The sequence below is a fragment of the Ipomoea nil genome, unplaced genomic scaffold (genome assembly GCF_001879475.1).
Source record: "Ipomoea nil cultivar Tokyo-kokei standard unplaced genomic scaffold, Asagao_1.1 scaffold0465, whole genome shotgun sequence".
In the NCBI taxonomy this organism is placed as follows: Eukaryota; Viridiplantae; Streptophyta; class Magnoliopsida; order Solanales; family Convolvulaceae; genus Ipomoea; species Ipomoea nil.
In genome coordinates this window covers 201,705-225,158 of record NW_017616893.1, presented here as the reverse complement: position 1 = coordinate 225,158, position 23,454 = coordinate 201,705, and the positions used below count along the sequence as shown (strand labels likewise).

The following is a 23,454-nucleotide window of genomic DNA, read 5'->3' as shown; positions in this document are numbered from 1 at the left end:
ATATTATGGTTTGTAAGCTTACTAGTAATTGACCCGTGCGATGCATGGAAAATAACTTGTGAATTGCATGTTATATTGTGTTAATAAAATATTATAAGAATTATATAAAAAAAATATAATATTGTGTTACATTAATTACAATCGATATTTTTAGTTAAAAAAGTTTAATTATAAAGATGTTAAATAAGCAGTTTAATAATTGAATAATTATTATATGAGGTATATATAAAGTATTTAATTAAAATATGTTATTGTAAATCATTGAAACACATATATATCGTGTGTTAGAAATACAACACAAAATATTAACCAAAGTTCTTTTAAAAATTATATATACATATATATATATATATATATATATATATATATATATATATATATATATATATATATATTATTTATTTATTTGTATGTACATATATATAAGTATACATGAGCCCAAGTCCTATTATTTTGTTGTATATGGCCCATAATAATTACAGTCCAATATCCTGACCCGGCCCACCCCTATAAATTCTCTATAACCCACCGACAACCCACTCCACTACGTCATTTCCTGTTGTCTCATCTCCTAGATTATCCCTCACTCTCATGATCTATGTACAGAGATGGCCGAACAATTCTCACCAAGAACATCGATTTTATCTCAAAAGAGCTTTGATGTATTTTTTCTAGTTTTTATTACGTCAGAATCTCACAAGAACACATTTCGCTTGAGTCAACCGCGAAGAACCCATTTCGGAGGAACGGCTAAGTTATTTTGTACAAAAATATCTATTTTCTAACTATTTATGTTTATATATATTTACCAAACTGTGCTCACTTCGAGTATATGTATGAAATATCTTAGCAATGTTTTCCATATCTAGTTTTTTATTTTTAAAGGAATATTGTTCAGATTATGACCATAGATGTAGATGAAATCCGAGATCTGGAACATGACGGTTGGAAATCTCCTCTTTAGTTATCATACAGATCTGGTAATTTTTGAATATATATATATATATATATATATATATATATATATATATATATATATATATATATATATATATATATATATATATATATATATTTATTTATTTATTTATTTATTTATTTATTTATTTATACGTGTATTAGCTAGGTATTAGTTACTGAGTTTTTTTAATTTTTTGTTTATTCTGATCAAAATTCTCAATTAAATTAAATGGCTAACAATACACTCGTAACTAAAAGTCAGATTTTAATTAGCAAATATTAGGTTCAATACTCAACCTATACAAAGTTTAATACTTTAGTATTGGTTCAGTGAACATAAATACTCTTAATTAGTCAAATTTTAAGTAGTGATTGTAAGTCTCTTCATCTATTATAATGGACTCATTATTCAAACATTAAAAAAATAACACTTATTCTATGCTTTTTTTTTTAATTTACATTTTTATTTTATATTTGAAGGCTTCAAAAGATGTATTAGTGAAGCAGTGAAGTTGATGCACTTTTCCATTTTAACAGTAAAACCCCACCCTACAAAAGACCCATATCACAAACTAAATATATTCTAATACTTGATTATAATTGAAATATAAAAAGTTCTTAGAATGTGGACATTGAAAAAGCCTTCAAATCAACTACAGTGTCCATGCGTATTGAAAAGTGAAAACTCTGAAGGTCTTAGAATCTTAAGAGATGCTATATTGTTGTCTGGGCATTTTCTCTTTCCAAGAATATATATGTTGATCGTCATTTACTCACAATTTGATTCTTCTGCAAGAAGTATGTCAAAAGTAGTTGTAGATTTGAACCTCTTGAATAAGGTGTGCTTAGAACGATCTATATGCATATATGAACACACCTGTGAATATTTCTCTCATTTTTATTTTATATTTGAAGGCTTCAAAAGATGTATTAGTGAAGCAGTGAAGGATGCACTTTTCCATTTTAACAGCAAAACCCTACCCTACAAAAGACCCATATCACAAACTAAATATATTCTAATACTTTGATTGTAATTGAAATATAAAAAGTTCTTAGATGTGGTCATTGAAAAAGCCTTCAAATCAACCACAGTGTCCATGCTCATTGAAAAGTGAAAACTCTGAAGGTCTTAGTATCTGAAGAGATGTTATATTGTTATCTGGGGATTTTCACTTTCCAATGATGGTCATTTTACTCGGAATTTGATTTTCCTGCAGGAAATATGTCAAAAGTAGTTGTAGATTTGAAGCTCTTGAATAAGGTGTGCTCAGAACTCTACCTTTATTTGCATCTATATGCATATGTGAACACACATGTGAATATTTCTCTCATTTTGCTGTACTTCGAATAAAAGGTTTTGAAACATGTATATATTTGCACACTATGAAAAATTAGAACAACAATATTATAAAGGAATATATTTTCTTGAATAAAAAAAAAGAAAAAAAAAAAGAACAATGTTCACAATTACCTATTGGAATATGGAATACGCATTCTTTACATTTGATTGTCTCGCGGTCTCTCCTTTCTGGTATTTCATATGTACGGACTCTTATAGCACTGCTGGTTTTTATAGGATACACTTCACTGCCCAGAAAGTATAGAGGGACAATGATGATGAAGCTTTGGAGCTATAGTGTAAATAATAAATATCGGGCACAGTGTTTGTACTACAAATGAACTGCTAGGTTTCTTTACAATTAGAAGAGGTATTTATAGAATATGTAATTAATGCAAATCTTGTGGATACCAAAGAGTCCCAAAGGGACATGATGTTTAATAACAACATTTCGTCTTCCAAGGATTACATAGAGGTTGAAGAGACTCCTTTTAAACTCAGTCATTTACAATGAATCTATTTCATAATTAACATATGCATCCCAAAAGTCAGGCTCCAAACGACGTTGTATTTTGTTGGCGGGAATTGGAGCCAAATTCTTGTGGCCAAAAGATTCTGCTTTATTATATATAAAGATAAAGATAAAGATTTGATTTTAAATTGTTTATTCATTTTATAAACTATAATTATTTATTTATGAATGCATTTGATGCGATTATTTATTATATTGCATTTAGGAAAGCACCTAGATTTTTTTTTTTTCATAATTGAATTGTTAAAAACTAGTGAATCTAATTTCAAATTATTTAGTATTTTTTTCTTATATATATAATTTAAATTTTATGTATGAATATATATATATAATTTGAAATTAGATATATATATATATATATATATATATATATATATATATATATATATATATATATATATATATGAGAACACCTGCTTAGGTGAGAACGTGAGAACAAATCATGTGCATCCATCTAATATTTTTTAATGGTCTAGATTAGATTAAGTGTGTGCAAACGCGCATTAAATGTGTGCAAACGCAATTAAGTGTGTTTGCACATATTTAATGCGCGTTCACACACACTTAATCTAATCTATACCATTAAAAAATATTATATGGATGCACATAATGTGTTCTCATGTTCTCGCCTAAACACATGTTCTCACTGGAACCCTACTATATATATATATATATATATATATATATATATATATATATATATATATATATGTATATATATATATATGTATGTATGTATGTATGTTAACTTAAGATGTAGTGTCTATTTTTCTTACCATGTTCTAGGCCTATAAATTATAAAATGATAGACTTATCCACCATTAAGGTACAATTTTCTCTTTTTTTTTTTTTAATTTCATATTTTATACGTTCCTATGTATGAAATTATTTTTTTTATCTTCAAATTTTATGTACGTTTATATGCCTGTGTATCAGTGTATACATCTTCGTGCACTAGTATATATGTGTAATAGATACACTCACGAAACTGAAATCAGTTTGTGCACGTATATGTGCAGTACATTTTATGGACTAATTGAGATCTTCATTGCACTGTCACCAACCCCAAAGTGACTTTCTATATAAATAATTTTCGGAGCTATTTTTTATTGAATTATTAATTGCATAATTACTTTATTAGGAGAAAAGTAATGTTAACACAAGTATCCAAACAATTGCATTGCATTATAGTTTGGTTCACACTTGTGTTAAACCGTCACGTCAGGTCAAGTCGGATCAATATTGAAATATAATTCTTATATTGAAAATGTAATACTAATAAAAAATAAAGTGTTTGTTATTTATAAAGAAAAGTGTAGTACCTTTAAAAGATAAAATGTAATACTTTTAAATAAAATATAAAAGTATTATATTTTTTATCATAAATATTACACATTCCCTTATATAAATAATGTTGACAAGTGTTTATTACTTATAAAAAAAATGCACTCCGAAATACTTTTGAAAAAAAATGTAACACTTTCATATTAAAATATAAAAATATTACAAAGTATGTTTTCTTTTTTTCAAAAGTAACTCTTTTCCATATAAATAATTTACATTTTATTCATGATTAGTATTACATTTTATTTTAACTCAAATCATCACAGACAAATACCCATGAAACGAACTCACACAAATTTTTACCAAATTTTAAAGATAATTTTACTTGTTATTTAATAATAATAATAATAATAATAATAATAATTATTATTATTATTATTATTATTATTATTATTATTATTATTATTATTATGAATATGAACATTTTGATCTTTGTACTATTTATTATTCTCTTCCAATCCTCATAGATACCAAATGAAATTGAAATTCTCAATAATTTTATTCTTGTAAACTTAAAAGTTAAGACTAAAATTTAAATTCTCACTCTCACTATCTCTCTCCCATGAAATTGGGATTCTTTTTCTCCGTAACCAAACACAACCGTTAAGGATGCGATGAGAAAGCAAAACCATTCCAAACGGGTATTAGTTCAGCAAAAACACTACGAGAAAGCAAAACCATTCCAAACAGGTATTAGACTATTAGTTCAGCAAAAAGACTGCCAGTTCGCCACTATCTTTCTCTACGTTGTGATTCTAATTTAACAGACACAAGTAATACAATGAGAGCAGTGAGAAAATTGCGAATGAAACCATAAAATTGAAGTTCGTTTCTCACTATAATATACCCCCCTATTTCCTGCAAAAACTGCCCTTGAGCAAGCCTTCGTGCCTTCAATCAGGAAATTAACCTGCACAGCCCAAAATGTAAAATGAATTTTGATTGCAAAAATCACCAATAAAGTTGGTACAAGATCAGTATCACTCTAATAAGTAATCAACAATTAGAGAAGCATTCTAATCTCACATTTCAACATTAATATCACTCCAATAAGTCTAGTACATTAACAAGTCTTCATAAACTCCAGGAGAATGATCTCTCAAAGAATTCTTCTTTCCATTTGTTTAAAGGGAAAATTGTAATTTATGCCCTTCCATAATATGTCAATTATCAATGTCACTCCTGAATTATTAGTGATGTAAATGTTGCCCAACGGTACATATATTGCCCCTCCCGTAGTGTAAATGTTGCCCCTCAATTTTCCTCCCGTATAGTACGGGAGGGGCAATATATGTGCCGTCTTGAAAATTGAAGAGCAACATTGACACCACTAATAATTCAGGAGTGAACATTGATAAGGCATATTATGGAGGGGCATAAATTACAATTTTAAATGAATTTCTCAATAACCTCTCTTTCACCTTTGTTATGTGTGGAATGTACTAGTGTAGCCCTATGAGAAAATTGGCCTAGCCTGTATTTACCTTGGTGTATATATACTGTACATGTTCATTCAAATATGATGTCAGATAATATTCCATTATTCTTTCACATAACATTATGAAATTCTTGAGTGATAGCCAGCATACTGCATACAAGAGTACCCTACCCTTTCAAGAATATTAATGCTAGTGGTGTCAGCATATATTTTCACTATTCAGCTGCCCATTAAAGTTACACCAAACCTAAAATCCAAATACATTGAAATGGCGTACTTATTTAGTTATTTCCCCTGCTTTTTTACAACTTTGTACAGTACTCATGCCAAATAACTATCCTAACTGATACATTCCTCGATACCAACATTAATTCATTGAATTTCCTCTACTGTCAAATTGTGCGTATGAAATTAAGATATAAATAAAGCTTCAAATGGATGGTTCTACATTAAATAGCCTCTTCACAGCTAAAAAGAAATAAATCCAGCTCTTATATTCCCTTTTTATATGGAAATTTCACTTTCCTTTCATTTCTTTTCTTTTTACTTGGGTTGGGAGTGGGAATTAAATCAAGCAAGCAGAGTTACAAATTACAGTAGAAGACAGATTATCATCACAGAGAAAGCTAAAGTTTACCTTCTAACACAAAATATGAATCTCTTAAACTCTGGTGTAATGCTTCACTTTTCTTGATGTACTCTTTTTGCTCTTCGATGGGTGTGGCTTTTATGGTGACTTCGTGACCGCTTTTTTGGTGCCTTACTGCAAAATCATAATGTGAATTAAGACAAGATCCTAGTTAAATCTACATTATCAAATCAAATCCAATTTGGGCACTAACCGGAAAAAGGCTGAAGACATGTTAAGAAGAAAGAGTACGGGGAGACTCACTAAAGCAGATGCCTAGTACAATAAAATGATATAAGTAACACAACAAAGCGAAATGACTATGTCATAAGAAATAGATGGAAGAAAATTTATTATTATTATTTCACCAACATACCATAAGCCAGGCCAACTCCTTGCTTGCAAAAGGTTCAGTATACTCATTATTCTTTAGCTTATCATGAATTGTAGTTTGGACCTTCAGGAACAAAAGTGATAAAGATTCATATGAAAATCGTCAGAATATAGCACCACACAAGACCAAAGAATAAATTAAATACTCAAAAAAGTCAACTGGTGACAGCTTTGATAAGCAATTGCACAAAAAAATGTGCAATGCATTAAAAATGGGCAATAAGGGTCAAATAGGCCCTCCAACGTTTACCAAAACAATAATTAAACTACCAACGTTTACCATTGAATTATTCAATTTTCAATGAATCCAGAATAGAGCAATTGCTTATGCTCTCTTCCAGTCAATATCTTTCATTGTGTGGATCCCACCCATCCCTTCCCCACACAGAAATTGAAAAATGACGAGTTTCAATCCACAAAATTGTAGAACTTCATTAAATTTGAAATATAACACAGTAATCATCATAATAATAAACATCAGTTCAATTTTCCCCATTTTTTCATACAAATTCCAAAGTAAAAGGTTGCTGCGCTGTGACATGGACTAGGAAAACCCAGGTTCAAAAAACTTTACCAAATGCATATGGAGAAGGAAGCAATCAAGCAAATATATATGGGCAAGGAAAAATAGTACATTGTAGAAAATAGAAAGTATAGGTAGGAAAATGGATGCAACAAATATGTGGTGTAAAACATGCAGATAAAATATAGGTAAAACGAGGATGGTAGATCATACCTGTTGATGGTATAACCGAGCAGATTTCATGAACTTTCTATAATGACGAATTGCTTTCTTTGAATAAGGCTTCAAGAATGCAGTCGCCTTATCCACATGAGGCTTCATTATGAATGCAATATGATCAATACAAGGCTCTGTGAACTTCTTAGCATCCTGTCAACAGGTAGTGCTGAAACTGACCACATGCTAAGCAAGGAATTTATAAAATGATGAGAAAAGAAGTCTATGCAAGATTTACCTCATAGTAAGGAATCAAAAACTCCTGTGCTCTCACAATATGAGGTTCCATATAGTTCTTGGATGCATGATAAAAGTCGATAGTCTTTGTAGAAAGTATGTTTAGTTGTGGTTCAATATTCCTTGCAATTTCTCGGCAGTGCTCTTTCATCATTGGAATCCATTCCTTCAAGTGAATGGAGTTTGAATTAGAAAGCAAACTGAAAAAGTATTATGCAATAAGGGCTGAATATTGAAGCATTAAATATCCAAAGTAGCATTTCAGTGTATTAATTTTCACAATATAAGAATCAATTCTTCAAAATCTGAACAAATATTTAGAAATCTAACTGTACAAAAATTTTGAAAATTGATCAAGATAATTGGCTTCAGCCTCAGTAAAGAGTAATTGACCAATATGTCAATATGATAAGGATATTTATGACATAAATATATAAAAATAGTAATTCAGATAAACTAGGTTGACAAATAGGGCATGCCCCTTTTTGGTCAAAATATGTGCATACAAATAGAAAGAGAACTTTCTACTCAATTAAATTCGTGAAACAAAGGATAAAAATTGAATTTTAATAAAAACTGTCAGCAAATACACTATAAATTATTGAATCCTACAAGCAGGTTTATTCCTTAAACTAGAAATTAACAATAACTCAGCTTAAATTTGTTGTTTTTCACTTTGATATTTGTTTTCTGCAGATTACTATCCAAGTAGCCAACTACACTTTGAGTCTATCAGTCCATTCCTTCTTCCTCCATCTTCTTTTGCTGGTTAAAAAAAGGTTCTGGTGTTAAATAATTTGAAGGCATCACATCTCCCTCTTCTTCTTTTTTTTTTTTTTTTTTAAAGTTGTTATCCTCTTTTGATATTATCCACCCTGTTCTTGGTTTTTTAGGTAATTGATAGTATCCATATTTGAGATACTAGAGCCATAATGATCTGGCCAATAAATCATCACCATCCATGTCATATTACTTTTTTATTATTCCTTAAAGGAACATGACAGAAGTCTGAAAGATGGTATTTTGAAGAGACAGTTTGGAAGTAGTCAAGGACGCAAGAGCAAAGATACCAGCTAACCAGTTATTCTTCATCACTATGTATTCAGGAATATGTCTGAAGTCTGATGGTATTTTGAAGACACTGTTTGAGAGTAGGAAAGGATGATAGTGTATTGGGACACAGAGTACTATTAATCTCCCAATAATTATATTTTTTTTTAAGTGGCAAAGACTATAAATACACACACAAAGGCACAAGAACATAAGATGAAACAAAAGAAGTAACAATTTTGTCTTTGAAAGGAAAATAACTTCAGGAGATCACTTACTGTTTGAAATGTGTGAATATGAGGCTTCACCCACGTTTCTAGCTCAGATTTCTTTTCTAGGGCCTAAAGAGGAATTGCACAAAGTAAAATATTTATAGCTTAAAAGAGATCCATTCTAAAGGACTAAAGAACATAAAACACAAATCATAATTTGAGGTTAAAAATGATTAAGCATTTATGATGAGTGGTAGACAGTACAGAACCTTTTTCATGCTCCGATTCAATGCAGGTCTTCCATGCTCATTCCAGTGAGTCACAATAATTGACTGTACAATTAAAAACAGCCAAAGAAATTGGCAGAAATATTTTTTATATTATGCAAAATTTTGGCTAAACAAAAGCAAAAATTACCTGACAATGAACAACATGAACAGTAAGCCAACGTGGAAGCCATCCTTTATGAATCTGGCATAGCAGGATGTACTCAAGTCAATGTCCTCAACTCATCATAAGCTATTTTTGCCAATAAAATAACTATAGATACATCCTAAACTGAATTTGAGATAAGTTCCAATCATTAATGTATTTTCTTTGGGGGTCTTTTTCAGAAGTATGTTTTCTTGCGGTAGATGCTTGCATAATAATAATAATTTAAAAAAAAAAAAAACAAAAAAAAAAAAAAACAAAAAAAAAAAACACACACACACACAAAAACAACCCTCCAAGAGGTACCATAAACCAGCAAAACAGTGCACTTGGATTCTAATGTTAACTATTTAGTAGGTTACCGCTGATGTGGCTCTAACTAGGCTAACACATGGCATTCTAATGCTTACATGAATCCTAAGTGTATCGTTTATTATTCTTTTAATTTTTAATTTTTGATTTTTTTTCAAAAACAGCCACTGTCTGTTGTTGAAAAAGACAGCCAGTCAAACCTAAACATGACAGCCATGGTTGTCTTTAAAAAATTGAAGGTTTTTTAACACAACCATGGCTACGATGCTACTAGACCGAGACAACCACGACTATCAGCTGTCCATCTCTGGTATTTTAAGTTCTTTTTTAGTTTTGTGTTCAAAGATGCATGTGATTCGATAACAGAATAGAAATTCCATCATCGATAGAGCATCTATTTATTAGCTGAAGAATGAACCAAGGGTGGGGGTTTTTTGCTAAATGGGAAATTCCAAAAAAAATGTTTGGACATGGAAAGGAGGGGGGAATGACACAAAATACCATCATGATATAAGTACACATGGAAGCATAGTCAACAGTCAACACCACATCAGTGAGAACTTGTAGAATAGGTAATGTTAGGACCCAACTGCTCTATTTTCTTGATTTAAAATACCTCATTGGAACCTTTTTCAGTTTGGGAACTTAATTGCGCACTTAGGGGAGACTAATTTGACACTTTTTTCCTAGTAGTAATAGTAGTGATAGTAGTAGTAGATTGTTGTAATACTAATACTACTCACAATAATAATGACAAAAAAGTTATATATCCTTGTGTCTGAAACAATACTCATGTCCAACAAAGCATCCCATATCCATATTCACATTCATAGCTTCTACCCCTCCGTCATCAAGTTAAGTCCAACCTAATAACCACCGTACCCTGATCCTGAGCCAAACCGCAACAAAAACTTAACAATCAAAGGAAACGAGGACACAAGAAATGACTTGCAAAAGGAGTAAATGAAATAAATAAGTGCATGAAGTCAACTATAGGTACGCACTAACACACTAGAAAGCATATTAGAAAATATTAAGAGCACTAACAACATAGTTGGTTCACAGAACAGGCATGAAATAGAATAGGACTCCATGGGTCATGTTAATATCTATTCCTTTTCCATTCCTTAAGTAAGCCAAATTATGAAATATTGTTTATAATGTCTTCTTTTTTATGAACTAAACAATGAAACAGTAATCCTTCTTTATTCATTCTCTATTCCATTCCTTATCAAATCCTATACCTATTCCCTCTATTCTGGTTTCATGAACCAAACATGCTGTAAGAGCGTACAACAAGCTCAATTCTTCACCTTACCAAATCTTATGGATCGAACAAGATTATCAAGTACACTGATCAGGCAATAAAATTGAACATGAATAAAGCCACATACAAGGGCAAACATAGGTAAGTTTTAACTATGTCAGCACATTAGACCACCGTAACAACGTGTAGCAAACAAGATACAGTGTAGAGATAGTAATAATATAATATAACAAAATCAATGACTGAAATCAATTAAAAAAAAAAAAAAAAAAAAAAAAAACTCAAATTACCTCCTGGAGCTGCTTAGAGATAGAAGAAGCCTCCATTTTAGCTTTCACCATTTCTTCCTGCAGTCACTTGAGTATTAGCATTCATCAAATGAAAGCCCGCCTTAAAAAATACTAGTCTGTATAAAGTAAGTTATAATAGACCTCTGCCACTCGAAGAGCACGTTCAGTTTTACGGATCCTTGATTTCTGTTCTTCATTTATCCTTTGTAGCTAAAACAAAAATGAAATCATCAGATATGCCCCCAATAAGGGAAAAGGGAAATGGTTTAAGAGAGAACAAATAATACCAATTGTTTTTTTGAGTGCAATAATACCAATTGTTAATAACAAAAGAATCCAGCATCATTCAACAATTGAATAAGTTATGCAGAAACAAGTAACAATGCTCCAACATACATTTTCAAGTTTTAGATTCAATTCCTGAATTTTCTCCTCTGCTTCATTTGCACGACCAACAAGATTATCTTTTTGTTTGTTTTGTGCTTCTATATCCTTTTTCAGAATATCTATCTGCATGCAAGTAAAAATACAATTAGAGAATACAAACATTGGACTATAATTCCTCCAAGAAGCAAACTTTAATATAATTAACCTGCTTCTCAAGTTCATCAGCACGAGCATTAGCCTTACCAACCAGCTCCTCTGCATTTAAGGACCTTTGCTCCTATTAAACAGGAAAATATATTACTTCTAGGTGTTACTCCATTCATGGGATTAGATGGTGTAAGCTCACCTAACCTTTAGAATAAAAAGCTCTAGAGAAAAGTGAACATAAAACGTGCACTTTTGATGTTCAAAATCAACAGAAAGTTCTCCTTTCAAATAAAAGGTCCAAAACACTTTTAACATCTTATAGCCTAAACAACATAGCATAAAGCATATCTTAGGAGAAACAAACTGTGAATTTTTTAAAAATCTTCTGGCCTGAAGAACACATAATTATATAGTTCTTAAGCATTATATCTTCTTAGGAGAGAAGAACATACAATAAATTTATAACATCTTCTGGCCTAAAAAATACATAATTATGCAGTTTGTAAACATACAAATTATACTTTAGACACCTTGAAAAATAGAAAACCCTACTGTACATTGCCCGAGTTGTACAGGACCATTGTATAGCCCATAGTACTTCAAATACTCTGTATATACTCCTATATAATGAAGCACATAGGGCCTAGACACTCACAACTTTTTCTTCTCATTAGTAGTGTTTTCTCCCCTCTCTAATTTCACATGTTATCAGAGCAAGGTTGCAGGAAACACAAAAATTCTTTTTTTTTTCATCAGTTTTTATGTTTTTCAGACAGCTTATTTATTTATTTCGTTGAAAGTGGTTTTTCTATATAATTTTATGTGTAGAAAACATATCTACATGCCCTATTTATATACATAAAGATGTAGGTGGGTTACGTACAACTTTTTTTTGGGTGACCCACATAACATCCTCTTGTTCTGTCATATTCCAGCGGGCAAGTTAGCAAACTACCTACCACCAAGCTCAAAACATCATCACAACCTCAGGCCAGAAGCACCACCAACAAACCTCCTTTGACATGCCCTCACATGCCGCCTCTCCAATCAGACTTTTGTCCATATATATGTCTGTTTAAGTATATGCATGTGTCTGTGCGCACTTTTCTACACTATCACCTCCTATCTTTGCCATATTATGCTTCTGTGTCACATTTATTTTCTGTCTCTATTCCTAAAATTGCCCGTGAGGCACTTTTAGACTCAGGGTGGAGCCAAGCAATGACTTATAAAAAGGATTCTTTGCATTCTAATGGCATTTAGGAACTGGTTTCTCTCCCCCAAAGTAAATGAACTATTGGTTGCAAATGGATATTTAACATGAAAGTTGGAACTAATGCTAGGATTGGTTGTCTCAAGGCCCAAATCATTGAAAAGGGATATACTCAGAATTTCTGTTTGGACTACAACGTCACCTTTTATTGTTATCTACTTATTGTGATCCATTATTGCTATGAGTCATTGGCCACTCAATCAGTTAGATATTAAGAACAATTTTCTTCACAAAAACCTACAAGAGGAGGTCTATAAAGAGTAACCATCAAGCTTTAGTACAGAAGGGGAGTTTGCTTAATATGCAAACTTTGCCACTCTTTATGACCTAAAAGAGTCATCATGGCTCACTTTGGATAATTCAGCTCAGTGGTTCAAAAGTTTGGCATGATTTGTGGTGAGGCCAATCACGGGGGGTGTTTGGTTCAAGTTATACAATATAACCAAGGGAACGTGACATTCCAAAGCTTACATTCCTATGTTTGGTTCATGTTATCTTAGGGAATATAACATTCCCAAGGAATGGAACATAACCTCCACATAGGATTTTGAAGGGAATGTGATTCCCTTACCTTTCTTAGGTTATCTAAAGATTACCTTGGATATTTATAAATTTTGCCATTTCAATTCTAATTATTAATATATATATATATATATATATATATATATATATATATATATATATATATATATATATATATATATATATATATATATATATATATATATATATATAGTTAATACCCAAAATGGTCCCTCGACTATGCCATAATTACCAATTTGGTCCTCAACTACCATTCTTACCCAATTAAGTCCTCAACTATGTAACTTTTACTCAATTAAGTCCTCAACTATACAATTCTTACCCAATTTAGTCCTCAACTATACAATTCTTACCCAATTTAGTCCTATATATTAATTTGACTGTTTGTTGACTGTCAAAAGTCGGGATAAAATTATAATTTTACAAGATTTCTCCTTCCTCTCCATTTAGAGGCGCCAAACCATGCAGCAATACACTCCGATCAGATTTCGATCGTCAAAATCATTGGAAATCAAATTCATGGGCTATCCAATGCATAACTACTACTTCGATACTGACAGGTTTAGAACCCAACCGGAGCTTATTGCTACATGGTTTGGCGCTGCTAAATGAGGAGGAAGGAGAAACTTGTAAAATTACAACTTTATTTTCACTTTTGACAGTCAACAAACAGTCAAATTGACAAAGGACTAAATTGGGTAAAAATTGTATAGTTGAGGACTTAATTGGGTAAGAATGATAGTTAAGGACCAAATTGGTAATTACGACATAGTCGAGGGACTATTTTGGGTATTAACTTATATATATATATATATATATATATATATATATATATATATATATATATATATATATATATATATATATATATATATATTATTTAATTATTGGAAAAATTGCATCTTTGGTCCCTGAGTTATACCCAAGTTCCGATTCAGTCCCTGAGTTATGACTGTATTCATATTTAGTCCCTCAGTTATGAACAAAGTGGCGTATTTGGTCCTCGGCCGTTAAAAGTGACGGAAAAATTTTAAAAATTTTAAAATTTGACGGGTAAAGTAGGAAATTCACATTTTATTCTCCTTCTTATATCAAAACCACTTTCACAACATTATTTTTCACTTCTTAGCCTCTTATTTCATGATTGTTCAATTTTAAAAGCATTTCAATAACTTTAGTATGACTTGTTAGGAACCTAGCTCTCGTATAACAAACTTAAGACTTAGCACAAATAAAGAAACACACTATACGAAAAAATGTTACATACTAAAAATCTCAAGTTATTCAGTTGGTGAATTTCTCATAAAAGCAACCTGAGAAATTTGACATCATTTTGTATCTCAAAAGTTCTGATTTGATTACATTTGTTTCTTAGTAAGGAAAATTGAAAATTGATAGGATAGTGTGTTTCACACGTCTGAAGACAATGATCAAATGTTTCTTTATTTTTGTGCTAAGTCTTAAGTTTGTTATACGAGAGCTAGGTTCCTAACAAGTCATACTAAAGTTATTGAAATGCTTTTAAAATTGAACAATCATGAAATAAGAGGCTAAGAAGTGAAAAATAATGTTGTGAAAGTGGTTTTGATATAAGAAGGAGAATAAAATGTGAATTTCCTACTTTACCCGTCAAATTTTAAATTTTTTTAAAATTTTCCGTCACTTTTAACGGCCGAGGACCAAATACGCCACTTTGTTCATAACTGAGGGACTAAATATGCATACAGTCCTAACTCAGGGACTGAATCGGAACTTGGGTATAACTCAGGGACCAAAGATGCAATTTCCCCTTAATTATTTTTGTAATTATATATATTTATTTTTATTACGTCATGTTAGCTTATAAAATAATTTTGTTTCTCAAGTTCAAGATTTTAGTTAATACTTTAAAATCATGTAATCTAACATTCCTAGTAATCTAACATTCCCAGCAATCTAACATTCCGTGAACCAAACGGCCCCTAAGGGTGTGTTTGGAGGGTTTTCAGTGTTTGGTAAAAAGTGGAAAATGTGAGTCAAAGGAAAATGAGTGTTTGGTCAAAGGAAAATACCCTCATTTTCTTGGTTGGAAAACTAAACAAACACACAATCAAGCAAATATCTCATTTGCAGTCAGTGCAATTAGCCAATTTTTTCAATCTCCTTGTGATAGTCATTGGGATGCTGTCATTCATACCCTATAGTATTAGTATATTAAAAGAACACAGTGATTGTTATATATGAAGATAAAGGTCATACTTAGGCAATTGAAAATTCTGATGCAGAGTATGAAAAATACTCTACATATAGATACTATGTTCTAGTCAGTGGTAACCTAATATCTTGAAAGAACAAAAGCAAAATGATGTTGCCAAATCCAGTAAAGAAGTTGAATACCGAGCCATGGCTTTAGCAACATGTGAGCTCATATCGCTAAAGCACATCATGAATTCATGATAACAACACAAATGTAACTGATATGTGAATATGTGATGCTCAAGCAGTGTTGCACATTGCCTCAAATCAAACAGTGATGCAAGCTGGGGATGTGGATATTATGCAGGAAGGCAGTAACATTTTTATTTGTTAAATCAGATTTTTAGTTAGATTAAATTGCTCAATATTTAGTGGTCTGGTGTTTCAGGTGTTCCAGTTATTTAACTCAGTTAGAAGTCTTTGTACTAGTTATCTAGTCTTAAAGTAATTATTAGTTATTGGAGTCTTGTATTTTCTCTATTATATAAAGGGAGAATCCATTGGATTAATGAGGAGAATTTTAAATCCCAAAAGGGAACTAAGGGAGTTTTGAACTTTAGGGTCACAAGCAACCAAGCCTTTCAAGTGTGGTAGAACACTTCTTGCCATTCCTTCTTCAACCTGTGAAGTAGACCATAACACACAAGCCCATTGTATAGCCAACATTACTTCAAATATGTTCTACATACTCCGATACAACAAAATGCATATGGCTTACAATCTCACAACCTTTCTCTCTTCAAGTTTAGTGTTTTCTCCACTCTCTGACTTCAAAAGACATAACCATACAACTCATAATCATATGACTACACATAATTAGATATAATCACACAATTCATAAGCATATAATTATACTTTAGGCATAATCATACAGTTCATAAGCATACAATTTTACTTTAGACATAATCATACAGTTCATATGTATATTCATACTTTATATTAATTTAGTTAGAATATAAAGCTAACAGCAATTAAGACTTCCAAGCCAAAGCAAACCTGGATCAACTGAAATTGAGTTTGCAATGACTCTAATGCAGCTGATTTTGATGCCAGAATCTTCTCTAACTCCTCAACTTTCTCATCCTTGGCTCTTAGTTTATCCACTCTTTCACTAATGCTTGATTCTTTTGCAGAAAAGTTACAAATTTTATTCAATTAGAAACAAATCCAAAAATAAATAAATAAAAATATTAATTCTGGTATCAGCATCAACAGAAATAACAAATAGAGTACTCAAGAATCCAATCATTGGAATTAAATTATATATCAATGGATTATTTCAAAACATAGAATTATATAAGTACAACAATTAATCAATTTTCAATTCCTATTAACAGATAGGGTAACGGACGAAACTTTAAATAATAATATTAATAATCCGATTTTTTCGGTTGAGAGGGAGAGGAACCTAAAAGAGAAATCTTTGACTTGAGTTGATCGAGTTCGAGCAACAGAGATGGATCAGAGGCGACCTCAGAAGCCGAAACGGCGTGAGTGTTCCGGCCATTTCCGGGATCGGGAAGTCCGTCGGAAGCGATTTCCGTGAAAATTATGAGCAAATGTAAAGTGAAGAGAAGCCATTTGAAGGAAGCCATTGGAACAGTGGAAGAAAGGTTGAGACTAGTCTCGACTCTAGAGTCCAGAGATTGAGAGAGACGGAGCTCCCAGGTTTTTGGTATTTGACAATGCGAAAAACCGAGAAACTTTCAGTTTCCCCCCCTGTATTTAATGGATATGTTATTCAGACCCCTGATATTTGCCCCGTTATGTTCTCGAAATTACCGTCCAACTCACTAACTTGTAGGCTGTAGCTACTAGTCTACAAGAAAACGTGTTAAGTGTCAAATAATGGTAATTGGTGTGGTCCAGGATCCATCATGCCTGTTTAGTTATAATTTTCCACTTTTTATTTTTCAATTTCAGATTTTTTTTTTTTAATATTTTGAGTTTTTTACTTTTGGTTAGAAAACTACAACACATGGTTAAATACAATTATTTTGTAATTATTGAAACCAAGAATAATTTAAATTTTAATTATTTTTCATATAAAAACCCAAATGTAAATAGTAAGTGATGATATAATTATCAATAGTGGAGTAAATAGGTCGGAGATTGATGGTTTTTAACGAACATCCCACCATAATCTGAATAATGCGTGAGAATAACATGTAATATTAACAACTAACAAAGTCTTGCATCCTTAAAACGCCACAATCAAGCTACCAATCGTTATATCCTACACCACGGTGCACATAGCACTGTGCGCCGCGCGCCTCCCAAAACGACGTCGTTTTGGGGTAGTGTTGGGAGGCGCGGTAGGAAGTTGCTGAGATTATGTGTATTTGTTCACAACGTTATGTGTATTGGTTCATACAGTTATGTGTATTTTTTATACAATTATGTACATTCTTTTTATACAATTATGTACATCTGAATCAGGAAATTTGTGTGTATTATGTTAAGAGTTGATGTGTATTATGTTAAAAGTTTATGTTTATTATGTATTATGTTAGATTATGTGTATTATCTTTTAAAAAGAGTATGTATATTTTGTTATATAATTATGTACATTCATGTATAACATTATGTGTATTCTAGTATAACATTATGTACATTCTTGAACAGCGGGTTTTTTTTTTTAAGAAAAAACTACTGCCATTCACTGGGGCGGGAAATTTCAAAAAAAAAAATAATTAAAACGACGTCGTTTTGCATCTGGGCGCATAGTGCAACGTGCACCGTGGTGTAGGATATAAATTGCTACAAATAATAAAAAAAAATAAACAATTAGATTAGCCCAAATCACAAGCCCATTTGGATTATTGCCCTACTAAGGGAGCTTATGCTGTGCATCCGTGTGCATCATGCATGGTGCACACGGATACAAAAACGACGTCGTTTTGACGTCGACTTAAAAAAAATCATAACTTCATAACTATACATTTAGAATTGCATAACTACGCATCCATAACTTCATAACTATACATTCAGAATTGCATAACTATACATCCATACTTCATAACTATAAATCCAGAATTGCATGCATAACTACACATCTATAACTTCATAACTATACATCCAGAATTGCATAACTACACATCCATAACTTCATAACTATAAATCCAATTGCATAACTGCACATCCATAACTTTATAACTATACATCCATAACTTCATAACTATAAATCCAGAATTGCATAACTACATCATGCATAATTACAAATTCATAACTTCATAATTATAAACCCAAAATTGCATAACTACACATACATAATTTCATAACTAAAAATCCAAAATGAATGAACTAAAAATGTAAAATGAATGAACAACATAATATTGTTGCTGGGAATCGAAACTGAATTTCTTTTAAGTAGTACGCACATTTTTAGTCAAAACAACGTCATTTTTACACAACATAATTTGCCCCTACTAAGCCACCTTTCCAAATAGGGGGGTAAAACAAGCCACCATTACACTAGTGTTGTAGATATGAGTTGATGATGCTAGAACAAGTTGCCAAGCTCGCTAAAACACCCACAATCCCCATCACAACCAGGCACAAAACTCAATGGCCATCGACAACCACCCGCCACCTTGGCCAGGTGGGGAGGGGGAGGGAAGTACCCCCCCCCCCCCCCCCCCCCCCGTGTCCGCCCTTCATTTCCATTCTCCAATTTTCTCATTATTTGACAACCAACCCCCAAGCCCATTTTCATCAACCCATCCCAAAAATTCTCCTACTTCACTAATTAACCCAAATTCCAACCCACCCCAACCATTTTGGGCCTTGACCCAAGCCCATCACAAGTCCCCACTTCTTATCATCATCTAGTCTAGGATAACAGAAATAAGGCAAATTATGCCCTGGAAATGTATTCACCGTAAATGGTTAACACAAGTCCAAACGACGTCATTTTTACGCAAAAAAAAAAAAACCAAAAAAAAAAACCAAAAAAAAAACCAAAAAAAAATAAAAATAAAAAAAATCACGGATGTAGAGTTAACGGCGCGCGTTTGATCAAATTATGAATTTTCTGTTATGAGATTATGAATGTAATGAAAATTCATAATCTCATAACAGAAAATTCATAATCGCATAAAAGTAAAATATTTATTAAATTATGAATTTTCAGTTATGAGATTATGAATTTTCTGTTATGAGATTATGAATGTAATGTAGATTCATATCTCATAATAGAAAATTCATAATTTCATAACAGAAAATTCATAATCTCATAATAGAAAATTCATAATCTCATAACTGAAAATTCATAATCTCATAACTGAAAATTCATAATCTTATAACAGAAAATTCATAATCTCATGGTTCCAAAGTGAATGTGTAGGCATGGTTCCAAAGTGAATGTGCAGGCATGGATTCATAATTTATGAATGTCCGTGATTTCGGACGGGAATGTGTAGGTATGGTTCCAAAGTGAATGTGCAGGCATGAATTCATAATTTATGAATGTCCGAAATCATTGCTCACCTCAAATTAAAGGAAAACCGCGAAATGTGAAAATGAAGAAGAAAAGTCACACAATTAATTAAGAAAAAGAAAAGAAAAAAAAAATAACGGTGTACTAATACCGTTGGAATCGTGTTCACCATAAATGGTGAACACGGTTCCATGGCATAACGATTGCAGAAATAAGTAGCAAGGATGAAACTCACAACCCTATGGCAATTTGAATTTCAAAATTGCTTGGGAACAATTAAAGACCACTCTATTTGAATACCCACTAACTTCTTCGCCACCCATCACCCTACCGGCCACCACTTCCTTCTTCACCCCATCATCCCATTGGCTTCCCATTCTTCAATTCCCCATCTCATTACACTCCTACAAAATGAGTCATTTGCATCTTTAATAAATGATAATAAGCATTTTTATTGATCCAGACGTGTATGGCGCATATGCAAGAAGTGTCCACTTTACGCGTTTGTATTAGCCAAGATGTGCGGAAAAGAAAATTGACAATTATTGTGTGTGTATATATATACATATGCGTCTTTAATAGCCTAGTAAAGACGCCTAGAGTTATATTTAAAAAATAAGAATTATTTTTATTAAAAATAATTTGTTCATTCTAAACAATTATTTTTTAGCAAGATAATACAACAAAGCAACTGTTTTAGCAAAAGAAGAATTTAGAAAGCATATTGTTGTATACTTTTTTTTAGAACTAATATATATTCTGTACAATACAACAAAAGTATGGATTTCTACCATTCACACAAGTAAACAATATGCTTTCTAAATTCACTAGAGATAAGTTTTGTATATCTAAATTACATAAATGAAAACAAGAGTTCTTAAAAAAAAATAATTGAAAACAAGAGTTAATTTATGCTTTCCTCACTCTCCATCATTACAATGACCAAACCTCTCTCTCACTCCGCTATTACACTCATTAGAGTTCTCTCTATTCATCGTTATAGGCATCATACATCTCCATCTTTGCTATTACAGCCATCGAAATTTTTCTTAGATCCTTATATTCAGGGAACCAAAGATAACTTTGAGTCTCGAAATGTGAAAATATCTTCATGTTAAAATAGTCATGTTCATGAATGATATTGAAATTTTTCCATCAAAGACCGCTTAATTAAGAAGACCAATCTTATGCAAATTACACTAAAGGGTCAATGATAACCATTCTTACAATGCAAACTAGGTTATCTATACGACAATTGAAATTGGCTAACACTAAATCAAAATTGACAAAACTTATACAACACTTCAAATTTATTACCCGTACCTAATGAAAATATTATAATTTTGGCCTCACAACTATTATAATCATATCACATTTAGTTCTTAACTATTAAAAATTTTAAATTTAGTGCATAACTATCATTTTAGTAGCAATTTAGTTCATTTCGTCTACTTCTTAGGCTAAATCTAGCTAGAAGATAAATTCTTTACTATTTGACGAGGGTAAAGTTGTTGTCATGTCATTCCTTTTTTTTTTTTTTCCTTAGCTTTTTCCCTTCGCAACTTTCATTCGCTTCCCCATTTTCCCATGTTCTCCTCTCTGATCTCCTCTCTTTTTCTCTACAATAACCTTATTTCTTTGAGCCCATGCTTCGTTCTCTAACATTAGATTGCTCTTGGTAATTGTTAAACATATACCACTTCAGTACCGACTGTATTGCCCATAATATATCACTTGAGTACCGACTAAACTACAAATGTAGGAAAAAATATTTTCTAAGTTATCTAGGTTATTTATATTAAGCACATGTATACGTTGTGAAGGTCTCCACATATATGTTAGTGGTTTTCCCAAAATCAATTACTTTCAAACTTTTCCAATAGTTCTTTAATACCAATTTGTTGAGATTAATAAAAACAAGAAACAATAATAATGGCAGAAAATAAAGAAGACAAAATTTACGTGGTTCGAAAATTTACCTACGTCCACGAGAGTAAAACTATTCTTTTATTAATTAATTGTGATGGTGATCCTCCACCTAGAGATACAATCAATGTATTTATAGGCATCTACCATTGTACTATAGGCCCGACCAATTAGCTCCACTCCTATTTCTTATATGAGACAAACTTTGATGGGAATATCCCCGGGTATACCTACCTATACGTATCGCATACCTGTTCGGTATCCAGTAAAGTCACAGTGAGGAACTATTCCCGAGCATAACCGACCTCAAAACTACCAACCCGACCTAAACGTGAAGACCGAGCAAAAGCTTATATGGCAGTAGTCTTCGCCCCGCCTCGACCTTCTTAGGTCGAGATGGCCTATCCAACCAAGTTCACTTAGAGAGTTGAGCCTTACTTCTTTATTTCAACCCGATCGCAGCAGAAACAAGGACGTCAGGAACCTTAGCACACGTGGGGAAATTAGCAGAAGCTCCGACCCCAACAGTGCATGGGTCACACGTGTCGCGCATGCCAACATCCCGGCATGTGCTCCCTTCACCACCCTATAAATATCACATTAAATGCTAGGAGGATGGACTTTTGGCATTCACACATACCATACCAGAATTCGGGACTCTCTGACCTCATGTTAAACAAACAAGCAGACTGATCTGGCTCGGAATATCGTACGATCTGACCCAAATTCAAGGATAGTCCAGTAGATACCTACGTATTTTCCGTATCAAACTCTTATTCCTTATATGAGACAAACTCAACAGAAACATCTATCTCCGTCTATGGACGAAGAGAAAGTCTTTGTCACTAGCTTGGAGATGAACAAACGTCTTTGTCTTCGACCGGAGATGAAGGCAAGGGTTACTTTTTTAATTAATTTTATTTAAATTTAAAAAATAAATTTTTAATTAATTAATGAACGCATAACCAATAACCGCTATAACATGTCAATTTTGGTCTCATTGTCTAATTTTATATTGTTCAGTGAACTAATTGTATTTTTTTTGAATTGAATAATCCAATTGTAGTTTTCAGTGTAGTTTGATGACTTATTTAAACTTTATTCCATAAAAAAATTTCAATTATTTTTAGAAGTTGGTAATATTAATAACTAAAATGTAACTTGATATAAATTTCTATGATCAAAAGATTATTTAGTAGTTAAAAGTGTCTTTTGTTATTTATATTTTTCTTTTTGGTTAAAACTAAGTTATCATCATCCCGGCCAATGCTCCACTTGCTAAATGATGTGGAATAAAAATATAATTTTTTTATGCACACGTGGCTAGAAAGT

The 23,454-nt window shown here is 31.9% G+C and overlaps 1 protein-coding gene across 1 annotated transcript; it reads right to left on the bottom strand.

The window, feature by feature from the left end:
• Nucleotides 1-4,850: 4,850 nt before the first annotated feature.
• LOC109173211 lies at nt 4,851-17,415 on the bottom strand. The gene is made up of 15 exons (XM_019322509.1): nt 17,167-17,415; nt 16,755-16,882; nt 11,766-11,837; nt 11,570-11,683; nt 11,315-11,383; nt 11,174-11,230; nt 9,290-9,343; nt 9,142-9,204; nt 8,939-9,001; nt 7,612-7,776; nt 7,371-7,526; nt 6,618-6,698; nt 6,456-6,517; nt 6,251-6,376; nt 4,851-5,085 (listed from the first exon to the last, which is right to left on the bottom strand). Exons 1-14 carry the CDS (start codon nt 17,351-17,353, stop codon nt 6,295-6,297), a joined length of 1,353 nt encoding a protein of 450 aa, XP_019178054.1. The 5' UTR covers nt 17,354-17,415; the 3' UTR covers nt 4,851-5,085; nt 6,251-6,294.
• Nucleotides 17,416-23,454: the final 6,039 nt, after the last annotated feature.

Coding starts and splice junctions, on each gene's coding strand:
- LOC109173211 (XM_019322509.1), bottom strand. CDS start 17,353: ATGGCTTCCTTCAAATGGCTTCTCTTCACTTTACATTTGCTCATAATT. Junction 16,883..17,166: donor GTCAAAGATTTCTCTTTTAG/GTTCCTCTCCCT, acceptor TTTCTGCAAAAG/AATCAAGCATTAGTGAAAGA. Junction 6,377..6,455: donor ATGTCTTCAGCCTTTTTCCG/GTTAGTGCCCAA, acceptor ATGATTTTGCAG/TAAGGCACCAAAAAAGCGGT.